General features: G+C 43.9%; 1 protein-coding gene across 1 annotated transcript in view; it reads right to left on the bottom strand.

Moving 5' to 3' along the window:
* EPB41L4B (erythrocyte membrane protein band 4.1 like 4B) overlaps positions 1–19,169 on the bottom strand; it is a gene marked incomplete at its 3' end in the record, with an annotated part of 93,067 nt that overhangs the window by 23,157 nt on the left and 50,741 nt on the right. Inside the window, exon 2 of the mRNA XM_081996265.1 lies at positions 16,553–16,657. Within this exon, the coding sequence (XP_081852391.1) occupies positions 16,553–16,657 (105 nt within the window). The remainder of the gene's footprint in view (positions 1–16,552; positions 16,658–19,169) is intronic.

Below are 19,169 nucleotides of genomic sequence, written 5' to 3'. Positions count from 1 at the left end.
CGAGACTGACCACAGCCATTTCAACTATACCACATTCCTCATAGCCAGTCTGGACTAAAAATATCAGTACAGAATGAGGAAGAGGAAAGGGATTAATTGGTTTAGGACTGTGTTATGATAGGAAGACAGCATTTAAGCTACTTTGTCCACAGTAAGGGAAAGAAAACCCCAAACCTGGTCAAACTGCAGGTAATCAAGATTCTATGATTACTTTAGAATAGAACAGAATGGAATAAATAGTTCAGTTGGAAGGGACCTACAATGACCACCTAATCCACCTGCCTGACTGCTTCATGTTATCAAAGGCATTGTCCAAACACCTCTTAAACACCGACAGGCTTGGGGCATCGACCACCTCTCTAGGAAGTCTGTTCCAGTGTTTGACCACCCTCTTGGTAAAGAAATGCTTCCTCATCTCCAGTCTAAACCTCCTCTGGAGCAGCTTTGCACCATTCCCACACATCCTATCACTGGATCTCACAGAGAAGAGCTCAGCACCTCCCTCTCCACTTCCCCTCCTCAAGAAGCTGTAGAGAGCACTGAGGTCACCCCTTTAATTCTGTCAGGTAAAGTGGAAGTTCAAATGCTGGATTAATTTCCATTTATTCCTGTTTAATCTCAGTATAATTTCTTTGCTTTGCCAAATGAATAATGTTTCCTATGGTATTAACTGACATAAACCAGTAGTCACTGTTTGGGATTAATGTGTTGAAAACACACACCAATCAATTCCACATGAAAGAAACTCCATTTTAAAAAAAGATTTCTTAAAATACTGGAAGCACATATTTATCTTGGCATGCTCTCCTGTCAATCACTCACTAACTGAAAAGGAAAAAATAAGTACTTCAACACTTCGTAAGTGGTAGCAACTAGTGCTTTCTCAAAATACGCAGCAAGGGAAAGATGTATGTGTGTCATGTTATAGCAGATAAACTATAGCTACTGGAGCAGTCTCCATTAAGAACAGTGACTGCCAAATGAAGACTGAAAGGGAGGGTATCACAGGTTGACACAAACCCATCACACACCTGTATATTCCACCACCTCTCTACTTGCTTCCTAAAAGAATAAAAAACCCTTGTGTTGGTCTATACAGGCCTCAAATGTGACCTAAAAAGGAAAAAAATGACATTTGACCCTTGGCTTGCTTTGCTAGTTTAAAATGCATAAAAAGCATCTTGGATAGACTATTTTGCCTTATGCTTATTTATATACTTTTAACTATCAGTAAGATAAAGCCCATTCTTACTGGCAGTTTTATTTGCTCTCTGAAAAATATTGCTTGAATGCTTTCTCAAGCCTTACCTGGAGGTACAGGAGGAAAACCATGCTAAATGCTCACGTTCAAAAAAGAAGGTGTGCTAAATAAAAGCTGACACCTTTAAAACCAAAAGTCGATTATCTGTTCAGCTGTCTTCTTGCTGACTTCTTAGGCACTTGAATCCTACAAAACTGTCTGCCATTAGCCACATGGCCCTTCTAAAGCTGAAAGGATAAAAATGTATGTAATGCATGGGAGGAAAGAATCACCAAAACCAAGTCAATAAAAACCCTACCCACTAAACCAGTTTGGACACTTCAATACATGTATAAAGTTAAGAAGTAACAAAGGAAAAAAAAGCTCTTTCTTCTTAAGGTCACCTTTTAAATATTATTATGGTACTAACAGAAAACCAAATGAGAATTGGGGTCATGTAGGAACTCAGGGTCTACACAAGCATATACTCAGAAACAGTATAAGGTCCCAAGAGTTCACAGCATAAAACGATGAGAAGATTGTTCTTTACACTCATATAAGTTTCTTTGATCCATCCTAGAAAGTTATGTTCCTCTTGAAAATGTATATGCCTGAGAAAAACTGCTTTCAGATAAAGTGCCTCGATACTATTCAAGATTTAATAAACACCAGGAGTAATATTGGTTAGTATTTCCAACAGGAAGCAGGGTAATGGGAAACAATGCACCTCCACAGGGTTATGAATGACTCCAAACTGCAGAGAGAGAGAGCTGGAACACAGAAAGGCATTACTAAACTGGCTGGAGAAATTTAAATAAGGATTCTGTGGACAATTACAGCACTCCCAAATTATAGGCTAAGCCCTGTAAAGGGAGGAGAGCACCTGGCTTCCATTGGGCTGCTGTGCCAGGAGGAGACACTCAAGAGGGCCACCGAGGTCCTTGGGGCCTGGAAGTGGGGTTTTTTCAGTCTGAGGACAAGAAGCCTACCAAAGTGGTGAATGAAGATGAAGCCAGACCCTCCACGGCAGTGCACAACAAATAGCGACAGATGAAGAAAAGAAGTTAAGAGAGACAGCTTTTGCTTTGGTGTGGTGGTTTGAACTTGGCTAGCCACCAGGTGCTCCTCAAGCCACTCTACCACTCCCCCTTGTCAACTGGACAGGGGGAGTAAATATGGCAACAGTCTCATGGGTCAAGATAAGGACAGGGATATCACTCAGCAACTACTGTCATAGGCAAAACAGACTCAACGTGGAGAAATGCATTTAACTTACTACCAACCAAACTGAGAAATAAGAACAAATCTTAAAACATCTTCCCCAGCCCCCTCCCTTCTTCCTGGGCTCAACTTCACTCCTGATTTCTCTACCTCCACCCCCGAGCGGCACAGGGGGACGGGGAATGGGGGTTGTGGTCAGTTTATCACATCTCTGCCACTCCTTCCTCCTCACACTCTTCCCCTGCTCCAGTGTGGGGTCCCTCCCACAGGAGACAGTCCTCCACCAACTTCTCCAGCGTGGGTCCTTCCCACGGGCTGCAGTTCTTCACGAGCTGCTCCAGCCTGGGTCCCCCCACAGGTGCCGTCCTTCAGGAACAGACGGCTCCAGCCTGAGTCCCCCGCGGGGTCACAAGTCCTGCCCGCAACCCTGCTCCAGCCGGGGCTCCTCTCCCCACGGGTCCCCACAGGCCCTGCCAGGAGCCGGCTCCAGCGCGGGCTGCCCACGGGGTCACGGCCTCCTTCGGGCATCCCCCTGCTGCGGCGTGGGGCCCTCCCCGGGTGCGGGTGCAGATCTGCTCCCCCGTGGAGCTCCATGGCTGCCGGGGCACAGCCGGCCTCACCAGGCTCTTCCCCAGGGGCTGCCGGGGAACCTCTGCTCCGGCGCCTGGAGCCCCTCCTGCCCCTCCTGCTGCCCTGGCCGGGGGGCTGCAGGGCTGCTGCTCCCACACTTTCTCACTCCTTTCTCTCAGCTGCTGTTGCACAGCCATTTTTAACCCCTTCTTAAATGTGTTATCCCAGAGGCATTACGGACATTGCTGATGGGCTCAGCTTTAGGTAGCAATGGCTGGAACTGGCTCTGTCAAACATGGGGACAGCTTCTGGCATCTTCTATCAGAAACCACCCCTACAGCGCCCGCCCCCCCAACCTTGCCAGGCAAACCCAGTACGTTTGGAGAAGCAGTTCTGCCAGGAAGACTGTGGTTCTTCCACAAAAAAAGTGCTGGATTTCACCCTTAAGGTCCCTTCTGGCTGCGTCATTGGGAGTCCTTTTCAAGAGAGAGCAATAACAACAAAAACTGCAACCAATAGACCAACAAAAAAACCCACAGTAAAAATGCTTTCCTCCTCTCTTATATGGTCCTTGGGTGACTGTATCTGCACTCCCGTGTCCCCTCCTGATGAGTGTGGTGTGGGCCCAGCACACAGCCATTGGGATGATGAGGGGCTGGGGCACACAAGGGGCAGGCTGAGGGAGCTGCCTCTGGTCAGCACTGAGAATGAAAGCTCAAGGGTGGGCCTGACTGGTGACTGCAGCTGCCTGTTGGGAGGCTGTCGAGAAGATGACTGACTCTTCTCAGAGGTGCTCCGTGGCAGAAGGACGAGTGGCACCAGACCCAGGAGAAATCCCGGCTGGACAAAAGGAAAAGACTGTCACCATGAGGTTGCTCAAAGCACAGGTGCCCAGAAGGACGGTGCAGCCGCCGTCCTTGAGGGTCTCCAAACATGACTGAACAAAGTCCTGAGAAACTGGATCCAACTGGGGCTGCTCTGAGCAGGAGCCTGGATATATGACGCTAACTCCAGGGCCCTGAGCAAACCAACAGACGTGAATGGCCCTTACCAGCCTTATAAGGGACCTGCAACCACATATCCTGTGGTGTTCATGAAAGCCTTGCCTGTCCCAGCCTAACTCTGCACAGGGCCATCTCAGAAGCATCCTGATGTATGACGTAGTTTATCTGCAGTCCAGATAAACCACGCATGAATAATGGAGAGCATCTTTCAAGACCATTACCCCATGGCACACAACAGGAGGTGGAAGGTGGTCCCTGTGCCCAAGGGGCAGCCTTTCTCTTGGGCAAGCAACATGGCAGGCGGGAGGGAGCCCCAGGAAAGGGACCCTCAGCCTCCACGACCCTCCTCCTCCTTCTCCCGCATTTGGACATCTTTCAGGCCATAGGCCCCTCGTGCCCAAACCCGCCATATTTGGCCACGTGCACCGGCCATGGTCACAATCGCTATCACAGTGGCCGTGTGAGGTCACCGGCCACCTCACTGCCGGGACCTATAAAAGGCAGGGGCGCCTGCAGCTGGCCCACAGCTCGCCAAGCTTCCAGGTCCTCAGATGCCAAGTATGCTTGGAAGGAAGAGGAGCCACAGCAGCGAGGCGGATGGCTGCCCACCTTTGCATGGGATGCCACAGAGCCCCTTCCCGCAACCACAGGGGGGGACGGCACCTCCCAGGAGGAGGAAGCGGAGGCGGCGGAGGAGGAGGCACAACAACAACATCACTCCTCCTGCCACGAGCACGACGGACCTCGCTTCTCTGATCAACGGCATGCAGCGCATGGCTGTAGGCCCAGCGGGGAACGGTGTGGGGACTGGGCCCGTCTGCCCACCAGGGAGCAGCCTCAGCAGCGAGGCGGGTGGCTGCCCACCTCTGCCTGGGACAGCACAGACACTGTTCCCGCAGCCACCAAAGAGGAGAGCACCTCCCAGGAGCCTGAAGAAGGGCAATCAGTGGAGGAGGAGGAGGAGGAGGAACATCACCCCTCGTGCCACAACAGCCATTGCCGGCGCTCACACAACCAACAGCCTCTGGCACGCAGCTGCGGGCACACAGGGGAACAGCGTGGGGCCCTGGCATGCCTACCTGCTGAGGCATGGTGTGAGACCCAGCCATGGCAGTCTGCCAAAGGACGAGGTGGAGCCCATGGAGGTGGATCCACCAGAGCATGGCATGGGGCCAGTGACAGTTAATCCACTAGATGATGGCGTGGAGCCCATGGAGGTGGATCCCTCTTCTTGAGAAGAATCATCGATGGCAATGGGTGCCCCTGCCACAGGAATCACCTGGCAGTACCCCAGCCATCCAGGCTCCTTTGTGTGAGATGGCACCCACAGCGTTGCAGAAGTGCCCGGCCAGCTCCCCTGCCGGCACTTTAGCCACCGCACCTTCACAAATGGACAATAAACAACAAGAGAACAAAAATGCTTTCGTCCTCTCTTGTTTGGCTCTTTGGCAACTGTGTCTCCACTCCTGTATCCCCTCCTGCTCTCTGTCTTTGACTAGGAGGCTCCTTCTGGGAAGTTTCCAGGCCCACCTTTGTGCTTTGGTAGCGCCTTACATGCTGGGCTTTTTTTAGGCTGCAACATCAGTAATTTGATACTAGTTTTTTAAAGGGAGTACAATTAGCAGCAGAAAACCCATTGAACCCTAGGAATTTCTTGTGTACAAATTATCAGTCTCACTTCAGTGCCAGGTAGAATTATGGAGGTAATTCTGGGAGTTACTGAAAAACATTGAGAGACAACACAGTCATTGGTCACAGCCAACATGGGTTCACAAGGGGAAAGTCCTGTTTAACTGAAAACAAACTCCACGGACATCCTGTAGGCTCACCTGCAACATCTCCCACCAATAAACAGCTCTTTTGTTGACTGGCAAGGGTTGCATGGGCCCTTCTTTCCCTTTCCCCACCACTGCCCCTCATGAAGAGGTGCCACCTCTTCTGCACCGAACCCTGAGGGAGAGGGGAGGAGAGGGCCTGGCTTCCATTGAGCTGCTGCCTTCCCCAGATGGCAAGGGACATCCCCATCAGCTGTCCTGCCTTCACACTCCACCCCCCTACTCCCACCTCCCAGTATGGTTGGTAACCTAATGAACTGACAAGGAGTTTTTTCTCTCTACAACATGGTTTGTTGTTTGAGGTTTTTTGTTTGTTTGTTTTTAAAGGCAACAACTACTTCTAAGTTTCCATAAATCAGAAAGGCACAGAAGACTTTTCCATAGGATTATATTCTCTGTGAAGAAATGTGTACTTGCACTGAAAGAAAGTTTTTGGGGTCCACTAGTGGATGGGGTAGAGGCATTAATAAAGATGTTAGACATGTAGGTAAATAAAATGACATCATCTGAAAACAATTTCTGTCACATTCCTGGAATACAGAAGTTCCCAAATACACTACTAAGATCTGGCTGGTACCATGAGTAGAGGCAACCTCTGTCCAAATTAAAAACCAAAAATGCTGCAACATCTGCTCCTCCTGATAATATTATAGATGTAAGCTAAGAAAAATATTTAAACACAAGCAGTATTTAGAAGAAAAAGGTTTTCTGCTCCTGTGATATAAGAAAAGTACTAGTAGTATGCCAGCAATTTTCAGTCTTTCACTAAGCGAGCTCCTAAAAATGTTCCATTAGACATGAAGGCTCTTGTACAGTAAATTCAAAGCTGCTGACAGTAGCTTTGTTTTTTTCCTTAGTTCACTTTTGTGAAGTCCTTACAAACAGCCCATGGTACCTTGTGTTTGCAATTCCAGGCTGAAAAAGTACTCTAGTATGTAATCATCAGAAAGGAGCTCAAAAATCATAAGGATTACATGTAACTCAAAGGCAACACAGATGTCTGTATTTCATGCCTGTTTAGAGCACAAAAAACCTTAGGAACAGATCAGTCCCTATTCCAGGAGTCCTGTTTTCTAATCACAGTGTGTTGAGACTCAGATGCAGAGCATTTTCTTGGTGCTTTTCTAGAGGCAATAAGCAGTCAGGAAGAGAACCCTACCTGGCCATAGGAAAAGCACAGGATGACATCCAGTTAAAATGCTCAAGGCCTACAAAATAGCCATTTGAAGGAACCACAAAAAACACAAGCAAGTCACACATGCCGTTACCATGATTTCAGAAATAACATTAAAGCAAGAGAAAATTTTGCAATGCAGTGTTTTGCATGAACCTTCATGAAACCAGTTCTTGCCAATTTTAGTATGCAAACAGCCTCTGAATAAACATAGAAAAGAATGTGGCCAGGGGAACCGCTTATCACGGTTTCAATACAGAACAGCTCCTGAAAGCTTTGGCCTTGTCAAAGCACTGGGTTTTGGGTGTTGTTGTGGGTTTTTTTTTTTTTTAATAAACTGACACATTCAATCAAGAAGTCTGACATTCAGCACTGAGATTCCACCGCTACATGATGTGAGCAACCTCTCAAATGCAGTTACTAGTTTCAGCTGGCTCTTGCAAATATCTCACTGTATGCAGTTCCACACGTCTTCCTTTTGCAGTCAAGGACCCCTACAAATACTACTTAGTTATCGATGATTTTTGCAAACATGCTTCTATGAACTAGCAACACTAGGCACTCAGCTGTCCTGTGCCACCTCTGCAATCCACCCTGTCTCCCTAGAGACACCATGACCACTGTTACCAGGAGACACTAAGGTACTACTTTGTTCACCTCCACAGTTGGACTGACTCAGCTCCAGCTTGCACTCCACTGAAAGGTTCCCCTTTTCACGAAATGGCCCTCAAACACTTCAGCTATGCTTATCTCCTACCTTTCTCCAGAGTTCTTGGAAAGATCAGCAACAAAATTAATCTTAAATGAAGAAATACTTTTCTCCTGCATCTTCTAAGTGTATCAGCCAAACATTGCATCTGTGCTGAGGCTTGCTGTCCATTATTATTCTGTTGCAAATACAGCTGTTCTTCTGAACAGCCCACTTCATCTTTACTGGACATACTTTGTTGACCCTTGCATGCTTTTGTGAAACCACTCAAGTGCATGCACTTTTTCCCAATGATCAAGTGTAGCATCAGTTCATCTCTGCCATAGCGTAAGTATGTTCAGTCATTGGTTTTTGTGGACTCCAGTTTTATGATCCCCATGCCTTCATGTTTTCACCTGTGTATTTCTGTTTCTAAGCTTTAATATTTGAAGCAATATGAATGTTCTGTAGCATCCATTCTGTGAGACAGCTAAGTCTCAACCATAAATGTAATTTTCTGCCCAACTAACCACTGTACAGAGCAGAGCAAAAGTTAGTCTAAAGCTTTTAAGTGACGCATACTCAAAAACAGCCATTTGTGTCTCCACATGCACTAGAATTTTCCTGAGCACAACCTCTAAGTGGAACTACAATGCTTCAAGCCACACTTCATACTTCCAGGCTTTGGTAAAGCTCTGAGAGCAACACATTGCTACGTATTTACTGACCCTCAGAGAAGGTTTGATCCCTACAGCACCTTCAACAGTGTCCATGAATTAGAACACAGTTTCCCCTAGCAGGAAGTGGTAAGTAAATTTTATTTGCAGAAAATTTTCTTAATTTTGTGATTTATTTTAACTTAATTAAGACTAACAGAGGAACACAAGCAATTGGAGATTAGGTTTTTTCCCAGAAAGGACTCAGACTACAGCATAAAAGTGTCAGTAGCATCGCTTAAGACTTCCGTTCATCACTAGCAGAAATATATCTGTGTCGAATTAAACTGAAATCGGTCATAAGGACACTTACAAAGAGACAAACTGCTAGGACAGCATGAACTCAAAAGTAAAAAGCTCTCAGTGACACCGAAGGCAGCAGGATTACACCTCTTTGTTCCTACTAGGGTCACAGAGCGACAATTATTTGCAACTGCAACAAAAAGGTTCTGTTTAATTAAAAAATGTTTATTTCGAACATATCTGTGGCATATGATTTCAGTTGGTTTTAACACCACAGAAAGTCCAGAAGGATTTTTTAAAACTAAACTGGTTTTAGCCTGAATAAAATTTTGCCTCCTATAGTTCAAAACAGAAAAATTTATTTGCAGAAACTCCTTCCCATTCTGCCAAGATCCCAACATATACCTGGTAATTTTTATTCCAAATTAATTGCCAAGTTGCTTAAACAAACAGCTAGCTTTTCATGAAAGAAAACTGTAATCTCCTAACAGCAAAAGGCTCCTACACAGCTCCTCCTGCCCATTTCATACTCCTGAAAAAACATTCAGGATCATACCACACATGGATTACTTTAAGGCATTTTTTTCATGGTTCTTTACAGAAACTAAACATAAGATTACTATCACATGTATTTCAAATCCTGTCATGGTAACATTTTAATTATCATCATGAATATTAAGACTGAAAGATAGAACCTAAAAAGAAAACCCCCAACTACAGTATTATTTCTGGACACAAAGCAGCATATCAGAATGCATGGCATTCATGAAAGCCTTGCCTGTCTCAGACTGAGTCTGCACAGATGGATTATCTGTAGTCCAGATAAACCACACATGAATAATGGAGAGCTATGTGGACATCCTTCAAGACAATTATCCTACCTTAACTCATATACATATGATAACCTGTTTCAGCCCAAGGAATATTTTGCTTTGCAGACCTGGGGTGACAGAAGCATAACTTATAATTGAACATGAACACAGATAATCACTACCACACAAAACAATAGGACATACAAGATTACTCCCTTTCTCTTCTTGGCAGTGAAACTTTATATCCTGGGGCGGCGGGGAGTAAACCACAAAATTATATTAAAAAAACCTGCCCTGTGTAGCATAACTCTCATTAGATTTATTATACAGACGATGAAAGCTGATGCCACTCCAGATCAATTCTAGCAATAAAAAGCAAGTTACCTTTAATTTTGAAGTCTGTGCACAAACACTCAAAAAATAAACTGAAAGGATTAGTAACAAACAGGTGACAAACCTGACTAAATCTGTAGAAGAAAACTAAGGAAACCACTTCAGCTTATGCTCTGACAATGGACAAAGACAAAAAACCAGCAAGCTACTGGAAGACTAAAAACTGGAGATGCTCTGGGAATTCTCAGTGTTTTGGAGTCTCCCACCAAGTGTTCACAGACCGCAACCCAGCCTTAGACAGCACAGCTGGAAGTAGTCCTTCATCAGGCTTTCCACATTGCTGTGGAAGCAGCCACGTTGCCTTTGTCCAGTTACTGAACTGGCATTCACATCACTGCCACAATCAGTAGCTGAAGCACTACAGGATACCGTTACCTGTACAGCTCTTGGGACCCTCCAGCTGTGACTGGTATTTGTTACTCTGGGCTACAAATCCACAGACACACATCCTGCAACAACGAGAGTCCCAAAGAGCTCATCACCAGAGGAACAAGAGACATTCAGGGAGGGGAAACAGTCACACAGGAATTTCACAGTTTATTCATGGGGAAGAAAAACAAACTTTTTGCATTATCAAATTATTTACCAGATTCCCTTTCTCCCAATATTCAATGTGTTGATCAATATGGCTTGTCCCTATTTTGTTCTGCCCAACAAGCACTTGTTGTTACAGTAAAAAGCAGTATGTAAGGAAAAAGACTCAAGGATATCACACTACGGGGCTAATTGACTGGTTTGAGTTGCTCTTATTTCCACATCCCTCATAGCCATAAGAAATCATAGCAGTAATATCAAAAGCAAGCAGTTGAAAAAACTCTTTATTTGAATGACAATGAGCCCTTGAAAGAAAATTCAGACGCAGCAGAGGCAGTCATGAAGCACCAAGTCCCTCCAATTCCCTGACCCAATACCTGCTGAAACATCCAGAAGTCTAGTTCATGATGTGTAGAGGGAGGCATTTATATTTTTTTCTTCGTTGTCCAGTTTGCTTCACCCCCTGCCCTCACACTGCATTGTTGAAAACCTATGTTGTGAAGCATACATGATCCTGACCCTCCCACAAAAACTTGCAGTATTGGGTTTGCGTGGCAAGGTTTTGGTAGTTGGGAGGGTGGAGGGGGGTGGTTTGCAGGGGTGGTTTCTGTGAGGAGCTGCCAGAAGCTTCCCCTGTGTCCGACAGAGCCAGTGCCAGCCAGCTCCAAAGATGGACCCACCGCTGGCCAAGGCCGAGCCCATCAGTGACGGTGGCAGTGCCTCTGGGGTGACGGGGTTAAGGAGGGGAAACACCCGGCAACAGCAACTGCAGCCGGAGAGAGGAGTGAGAAGGTGTGGGAGCAGCAGCCCTGCAGCCCCCCGGCCAGGGCAGCAGGAGGGGCAGGAGGGGCTCCAGGCGCCGGAGCAGAGGTTCCCCGGCAGCCCCTGGGGAAGAGCCTGGTGAGGCCGGCTGTGCCCCGGCAGCCATGGAGCTCCACGGGGGAGCAGATCTGCACCCGCACCCGGGGAGGGCCCCACGCCGCAGCAGGGGGATGCCCGAAGGAGGCCGTGACCCCGTGGGCAGCCCGTGCTGGAGCCGGCTCCTGGCAGGGCCTGTGGGGACCCGTGGGGAGAGGAGCCCCGGCTGGAGCAGGGTTGCGGGCAGGACTTGTCACCCCTTGGGGGACCCAGGCTGGAGCCGTCTGTTCCTGAAGGACGGCACCTGTGGGGGGACCCAGGCTGGAGCAGCTCGTGAAGAACTGCAGCCCGTGGGAAGGACCCACGTTGGAGAAGTTGCTGGAGGACTGTCTCCTGTGGGAGGGACCCCAGGCTGGAGCAGGGGCAGAGTGTGAGGAGTCCCCTCCTTGAGGAGGAAGGAGCGGCAGAGACAGTGTGTGATGAACTGACCACAACCCCCATTCCCCGTCCCCCTGCGCCGCTCGGGAGGAGGAGGTAGAGAAATTGGGAGTGAAGCTGAGCTCAGGAAGAAGGGAGGGGTCTGGGGAAGGTGTTTGAAGATTTGGTTTTAGTTCTTATTATCCTACTCTTTTTTTCATTGGCAATAAATTAATTTCCCCAAGTCGAGTCTGTTTTGCCCATGGCGGTAATTGCTGAGTGATCTCCCTGTCTTTTATCTTGATCCACAAGCCTTTCATTATGTTCTCTCTCCCCTGCCCAGCTGAGGAGGGCAGTGACAGAGTGGCTTTGGTGGGCATCTCGCATCCAGCCAGGGTTAACCCACCACACCTGGCCACAAGGCCACCTTCCATATGCATGAGGATCTCAGTGTCCGCATCAGTGGGTCCTGACACATTGCTGCTGGTTAGGCTCGGTTTGGGTAACACAGTTCTTGCCCTTTTTTTTTTTCCCCTCCTATTTTCATACTTGGAACACTGCTTTCATAAAAGCCTATTGTAGTTTCTACACACTCTTCTCTATCTTCTCCCTTCACTGTCTTTTCACCTCTCACAGCAAATGAATCAAAACCCAGTTTAGGAATTGGTCAATATTAAGAAATTTAGATGAAAACACAGCTTGCCAGGACAATTCACTGCAGGTCGGTCCTGGTTGTCATCTTCCCAGGGAACTCTGACCCCCATCGTAGCCATGGGCACCTGCAGGAGGCACAGGCTGTCCTTGCACAAGTCTTGCTATGCAGACTGTGTAAATCCAGTGCTTCCCAATGTGTCAATACATTGGCTGTGTGCACACACACTCAAAATGGCTCAACTGGCTGCAGAGCGCAATATATCTACCTATCTGGGAAAGGCTTTTCCATATGGACCTTCTTTAAGCCAAAGGGCCTTTGTGACATAGGAGATCAGACATAAAGGACTCAGAGGATCACTGAAAGAGCCGCATGTAAGAAAAGTGGTATTTTAATTCTCTTGCTTCCATGCATTCCTAACTAAAGTTTCACACCTTAAGGATTATAGCAGCTCATTTGCAAAAAGCAAGAAAAAATTTAAAATTTTAAAGATATATGTTGAATCTTCTTCCCCCTCAGTTACTCTCTAACTGTTCTTGTGATCAGAAACAAAATCATGGGGGAAACAGAAGCATATTCCAAGCTAATCAACATGGGCTAATCCTTCTGTTCTGAGTGGATTGGAAGGGTACCCATGTTTTGCTATAACAGGACAGACAACTGGAACAAAGAATGCAACTGCAGAAATGGTAAGCTCTATATCCTGAAAGAATCCTAGAGTATGTTGCAGCCCATAAGGAGCTGCAAACCACAGAAGTCCTTTTTCTTATGATGATCTGGAATAAGAGACAAAGAAAGATCAAGCCTGCACAGAAGATGAGTAAACATTAGCTACCAGCAGCCTAAAATAAATGTCAAGTACGCAAACCAACCAGAGTATGTTGCATATGACCAGTTTCTGCAAAGATCAATAAAATACGTCCCTCATGACAACTCAGCTTTGCTAGTATGGTCTCACAAGATTTTATTATTGCTATTTCCAACCTCAACTGCAGCTTTCAAGGCTTTCTGCTTTGCTAGAACACATACACCATAGTAAAAGTAATTAAAAACCCAATAAGCTTTACATTTCCTCTAAACTGTCACAGAGACCTCCTATTTAAGAGTGGCACTACTTCCCTGTTGAAGTCCTGTAACAATTAGTTGAACAAGAAATTACTACTTTGATTCTCATTTCCTTCCTTTCACCACTCCTTTCCCTCTCTTTCTCGCTTCCCTCCCCCTTCCACAAACAGGAGGAACAGAAAAGCAGAGCAGGGTTTTTATTACAAAACGATGGAAAGGTTTGAAGGGCCTTAGAATGTTGCCAGACTCACAAGAGCTGTCCTAGAGCAGTGGTCTCCAACCTTTTTTGACAGTGCAAAAAGTAAATAAGTGTTTGAGCACATACTTCCAATATATGCATATTTATTTATAAATTATATACATGTCCCACTGTACTATTATATTATGTACGTTGTAAAACATACACAAAAATAGAAATTAAAAAAAAGATGAGAATGATGACAGAACCACCACTAGAACAGCTGCAGAGCAGTATGTTGCAGGAGTTTTGTTACTGAGTCTGGTAGGAAAAAAAAAGAGTTGGTCCAAAGCTATTATAATGCAATTACAGTCAGATGCAGTTTTATTCCTCACTATAACCTATACATTGTAATCAGTCAAGGTGCTGAACATAAGCTGGCAATGAATCTGTGCCACTTTTTAAAGTCACTTATGAATCAAGGCTTTCCACTAGATCAAGTTTGTCCACACGCTAAAAACACTTAACAACCCCATCCCCCCAAGGACTTCTACTTCTGGAGTTAATACCAGATAACTTAAAATACAACAGTACACAAAGCTACGCTTTAGAATAAACTACTGGATGATTGTATCCTTCTATTCATGGATATCTTCAAAGAGCACAAGATACAAACTGATGCAGAATTCATTGAATAGGCTTTACAGTATTTTCTGCCTTTCTTGCCTTTCAAAACTTTATTGGTTTTGGTTGCACTGAAAATTTTTTTTGTGGGGGGAGGTGTGGGTAACAAGCCGTTCAAACAAAAAAAAAGGTTTTTTTTCCTCTTTCAAAGCAGATAAGCTTTAATCACAAATTTCTTTTCTAAGTCACAGCTGTCAACACTGCTTGTCCTGACTCTGGCAAAGTTACAGGACTGCAAGAAACACAGTACACTGAAAAGCTGCTGGCCTTGGAGCACACAGAAGCAACCTCAAAGACTGTTCTGTGGTCTCTTCTTTATAATGGTGGCTTAAAGATGTTTAGCACTCAACAATACATAGTAAAGACAAAGGCTTAGAGCCTCAAGGAGCTTACAGAACTTTAATCTCCCAGTCTTGCAATTGCACTGTGTGGCTGGGCTGGCACTAAGCAGAAGCACATGGAGGCTATGCATTAATTGCTATGCAAGTGAAATGAACGGGTCACAAGTTCAAAACAGACCAAGGAAGGCTGGTAAGGCATAGAACCTTTCTGCACAGGGTGCTGGGGAAGATAAAAGTTTGTGTCTTGAAAGCTCTCTCAACTCTCCTGTCTTAAAAAAGAACAGTCAAAAAAGATGTTTGACAGAACATCTGTCAAAGACAAAAAGAACAGACAAAAAAGAAACCAACAAACAAATGAGAGCTTTCAGCCTTGCACACCAGTGAAGGTGAAGAACTCTGCCCTCAACACTCCTCTTCATCCAGGAAAGCACAAACCTACTACCAAAGCCCTGAAACCAGTGTTGGCTTTTTTAGGCCCCCCAGAAGTTGTTCATAGCTATTATCCTTCTTGTAACTGTAGATGCCATGATTTACTTCCCCCCCCAACACAGAGGAAAGAAATAGCAGACAAAGCTAACACATTTGCATAAATAGGCATATTTTGCCCGGAACACCAGGGAAAGAAGTATCTCTGGAACACATATCATCTTTCTTACCATTCAAAAAAGCCATTCAGTTTTGCAAACATACAAGAAAATGAGCATTCTCTGCTTCCTTAGCCAGGTCTGCTTCTGATCTGCCCATTTCTTACTAGGAAAGGATGCTTCCCTCTCCCTTTCTGCTTTCCCTTCTTTCAAAACATTACAGATCTCCTTGCTAGGTAACAATTCCTAGCTATCAAGTTCCCAATTAGGTGATTTGACAATCAGTGACAATATAATCTGTTTTTCCAATTACGAGCAGACTCTGCTCTGGCTGTGTCCTTATGATGAGGTCTATCATAGAAGGACACACAATTTATGTAATACAAATTTTATCAGGAACACACACTAAACTTTCTAAAATCCCCAAACCCATTATGGACATACTTCATTCAAGTATCATTTTCCAGTGATAAATATATACACCTAAATTAACTGGGATATGAGGATAATGTTTAAATAGATAATAGCAGTTTTCTCTTCCCCAAAAGCATAGATTCCCTTTCTAAATATCAAGTTGTTATAATATCTGGATAGGTTTCCTGTTTGTTGTTTAGTCATTGGTAAAACACAGATCACAGTGCAGCTAGTAAAAAACTGATCTGACCAAAACACATTGACTCATGCTTACTAGAGAATGGAGAATTCTGAGATGATAAAGTTAAAACCTACTTTTCACGAGTTGTCAATATTGCAGCTACATTTTCCCATTATTTTATTCTAATAGCACAGAACACATTCTGTTGCTTTATGAAAAAAGCATTTACATGCTCTCTTATTAATATATTTATCTACCTGTGTCTGTAAATATGTTGGGTTTTTTGTGGGTTTGGTTTGGGTTTTTTTTTTTTTTTACTTGTAGATGGTGGGGGTCATTGGATAGGGGAGAGAAGGAAAATTTTTCTCTATTGCAAATTAACTAAATCTACAGAGCAACATATCTGGGCATGAAACAGTAAAGACAGGATCTACAAGAAACCCTTGCTTGCAGGAGTTTTAACCCATTTTTAATACCTTGAGCCTACTAAACATAAAGCACATTTTTCTTTAGGCACAATTATTGCTTTTTCCACTTACGTGCGATCAAGTCATGTGCATACCATATAAAATGACACAAGTAATTTAGAGGATTTGCCTTTATGTGCAAGAACGAAACATGACATCAGTTGTTTCAGCAGTATATCCCCTAATGCCTACATGTCTCCATGAAACTGCATTAGTAATGCATTTCTAATATGCAAAACAAACTACTGCAGAACATAAAAATTAACTGAAGTTATACTTACTGTAACCTGGGAAGCATCCATGAATTGTAGGCCAAAGTAATCAGTTTCCACAAGGTCCAAATGATATACAATCTGGTCAAACAACTCCTGTCCCTTTGCATTTTTCTGTAACAGAAAAGAAAGTGTGTTGGTTTTTTTTTGTGTGGGTGGGTGTGGGTTTGTTTGAGTGGGTTTCTTTTTAAGTTCAAATAGGGAAGAGGAAATGCACAATGGAAAGTAGTATCTAAAGAGTAATTATATTTATTCTGAAGAATTGTATTGACATTTTTATTTTCTTCAGGAAAGGTACAGTGACACATTGTTCCTGGCTGCAGCTATTCCAACAGCATCAGACTTCAGTCTTGAAAAAAACTTCGAAGTTCACTGTAACTCAAAGTGGAGGAGAGAAAGTAAAGGCTTATGTCCTGTAAGTGTCTTAAGTCACAGAACCAACTTCTTAAACCCCAGGAAGCCAAATTCTCCAGTAAAAGCTTGATTGACACACTGCCTGAAACCTGCTGACTGATGTCAACTGCAGCCATGCAGTACCATATCCCCACTCAAGCTGCAAAATAAATTCTGTACAGCTTGAATACTTGAAAAGCACTGTCAGAAAAAATTAATGGGATTTGAAAGTATCTTTCAACAATATTGCTAATTGCAATCACATTTACAGACTTTAAATGGAGAAACAAAAAAAGGAAAAAAAAAGGTTGCCAGTCTTATTCGGTATGCCATCTGAAACACACAGTCATGGAAAGAGAACTAACCTCAATCATGGGCTATGGGTACTAGTAGAAAAGTTAGCTGATCTTAAAGCTAGGCTATATTGGCCTGTGTACTTGTTCTGAGGTTAAGGCAAGAACTTACATACCCAGTGCTTCAACTTCAAACACTAGAAGCAGCAAAGCTTGGAGGCTACAGGGGATAAGAGGAAGAGGGAATAACAAACCAATTTTTTATGCAAACCCTGTTGTGTTACTTGAGGAAGGAAGTTTTCAAGTTCCTGAGCAAAAAAACCCATGCTTGGCTAAAAAAAAAATGACATGAACATAAATATCAGTAAAAGTCCAAAGTTACATGTGTATTTTATACAGGAAAGTACAGATCTGAAACTACTTTTGTGCCTGCCGTCCCTCATAGACCTTTGAGGATTTTTTATTTTATTTTTCAAAGCTCTAACATATCAGGCATTCCCATTTCATCTCAAAATGTAGCGAAATTCACTGATTTCAGCTGAAAGAGAGCTAAATAGCATTTAGTTTGGCCTTCTGCACAAAAGAAGCATCAATCATAACATGCAGAACTCCTGTCTGGGATTCCAAACTGTCTAAAATCTGTCTTCTCCAGCAAAAGACAAGATGAAGAGTTTCATCTCTCTCTATTTTTCCAAGAAGGTCAAGCAAGATTAAGGTATAGGTAACAAATTTTACGTAACTTGAGTGGGGGTGGTGGTGGTGTGTGTTTTGTTTGTTTTTGGTTTTTTTGTTTTTTGTTTTTTTTTTTTTTTTAAAAAGCAGAAGCACAGAAATCAAATCTTATGAAATTTCAGGAACAGCATTAGGAACTCCACTAAAACAAGCTACAGGAAAACTTAAAACAGACATTAAATTACCATTGTAAGATACTGCTTTATTATTTTTAGGGGGCAAGAGGTGAATAACAGACACTCTTAATCAAAGTTCAACACACTATTGAAAGCAGATGAGAATACAACAGCTTCCTAAAGCAGTACATTGCTAAGAAACCATCTAAAGATGTACATAATTGCTATAAACAAAACAAAGTTTCCTAAAAAGTATCCAGAACCTATTTTCTCATATGTAGTGAATTCATCACTTGTTAAAAGAAGCCAAACCAAAGCACAACAGAATTGAAACTGATTCTGCTCAAATGAGGGAGGAGAAAACCCTCCAAAACAATAAAAAAGAAATGGCAACAGATGAAGACTTCACAAAACTAGGAAAAACTGATTTGATGCCTTATGATCACTCCATTCCTGCTTGCTTGCTCTATGGCATTAACTGCCAGTAAGTTTACCTCCAATTGCCACACACCCAATAGAAACCAGAGAGAGCACACTCCACCTTCTGTACCCAAACAGTAGTTAATGTTCAACATATGTGTTACACGCAGAATAGCTCTGCGCTGCACGGCTACACCATAAAATGCAGTACTACACGCATAGCTTACAGGAGATTATAACACTTAACTTGTCACTATATTTGCAATGTAAAAGACCTGCATAACTTCCATCTCAAAAAAGGGAGTATACGGCAACGAACAATATACACATACTATTATATACAGTTACTACTTTGTTGCTAGGAAGGTTACTATAATTGGGAACAGTGATGTAAGGAAAGCTCCAAACCTTCTTTGTTTTTTGGATTTTTTTTGTTTGTTTTTGTTTTTTAAAAACCCAACAATTAAACCACTACCAGTTTCTGATGGAGTGTTCCTTGGAACCCAGGAGAACTTGCATGAGCACCATGAAACCTCATGGGCAAACACTGGGGGGACATTTCAAATGTCCAGCTTGCAAACAAAACTACAGCTGCAACCCAATGTAAAACTGAACTAGGACTAGGTAGTCACTTGTGTCCCCTTTTGCCTCTTTGTCCCTGAAGAAATAGAG

This window comes from Phaethon aethereus (assembly GCF_964289735.1).
Source record: "Phaethon aethereus genome assembly, chromosome: 2".
NCBI lineage: Eukaryota > Metazoa > Chordata > Aves > Phaethontiformes > Phaethontidae > Phaethon > Phaethon aethereus.
Note: the sequence above shows the minus strand (reverse complement) of the source record. Positions and strands in the feature narration are given on the sequence as shown.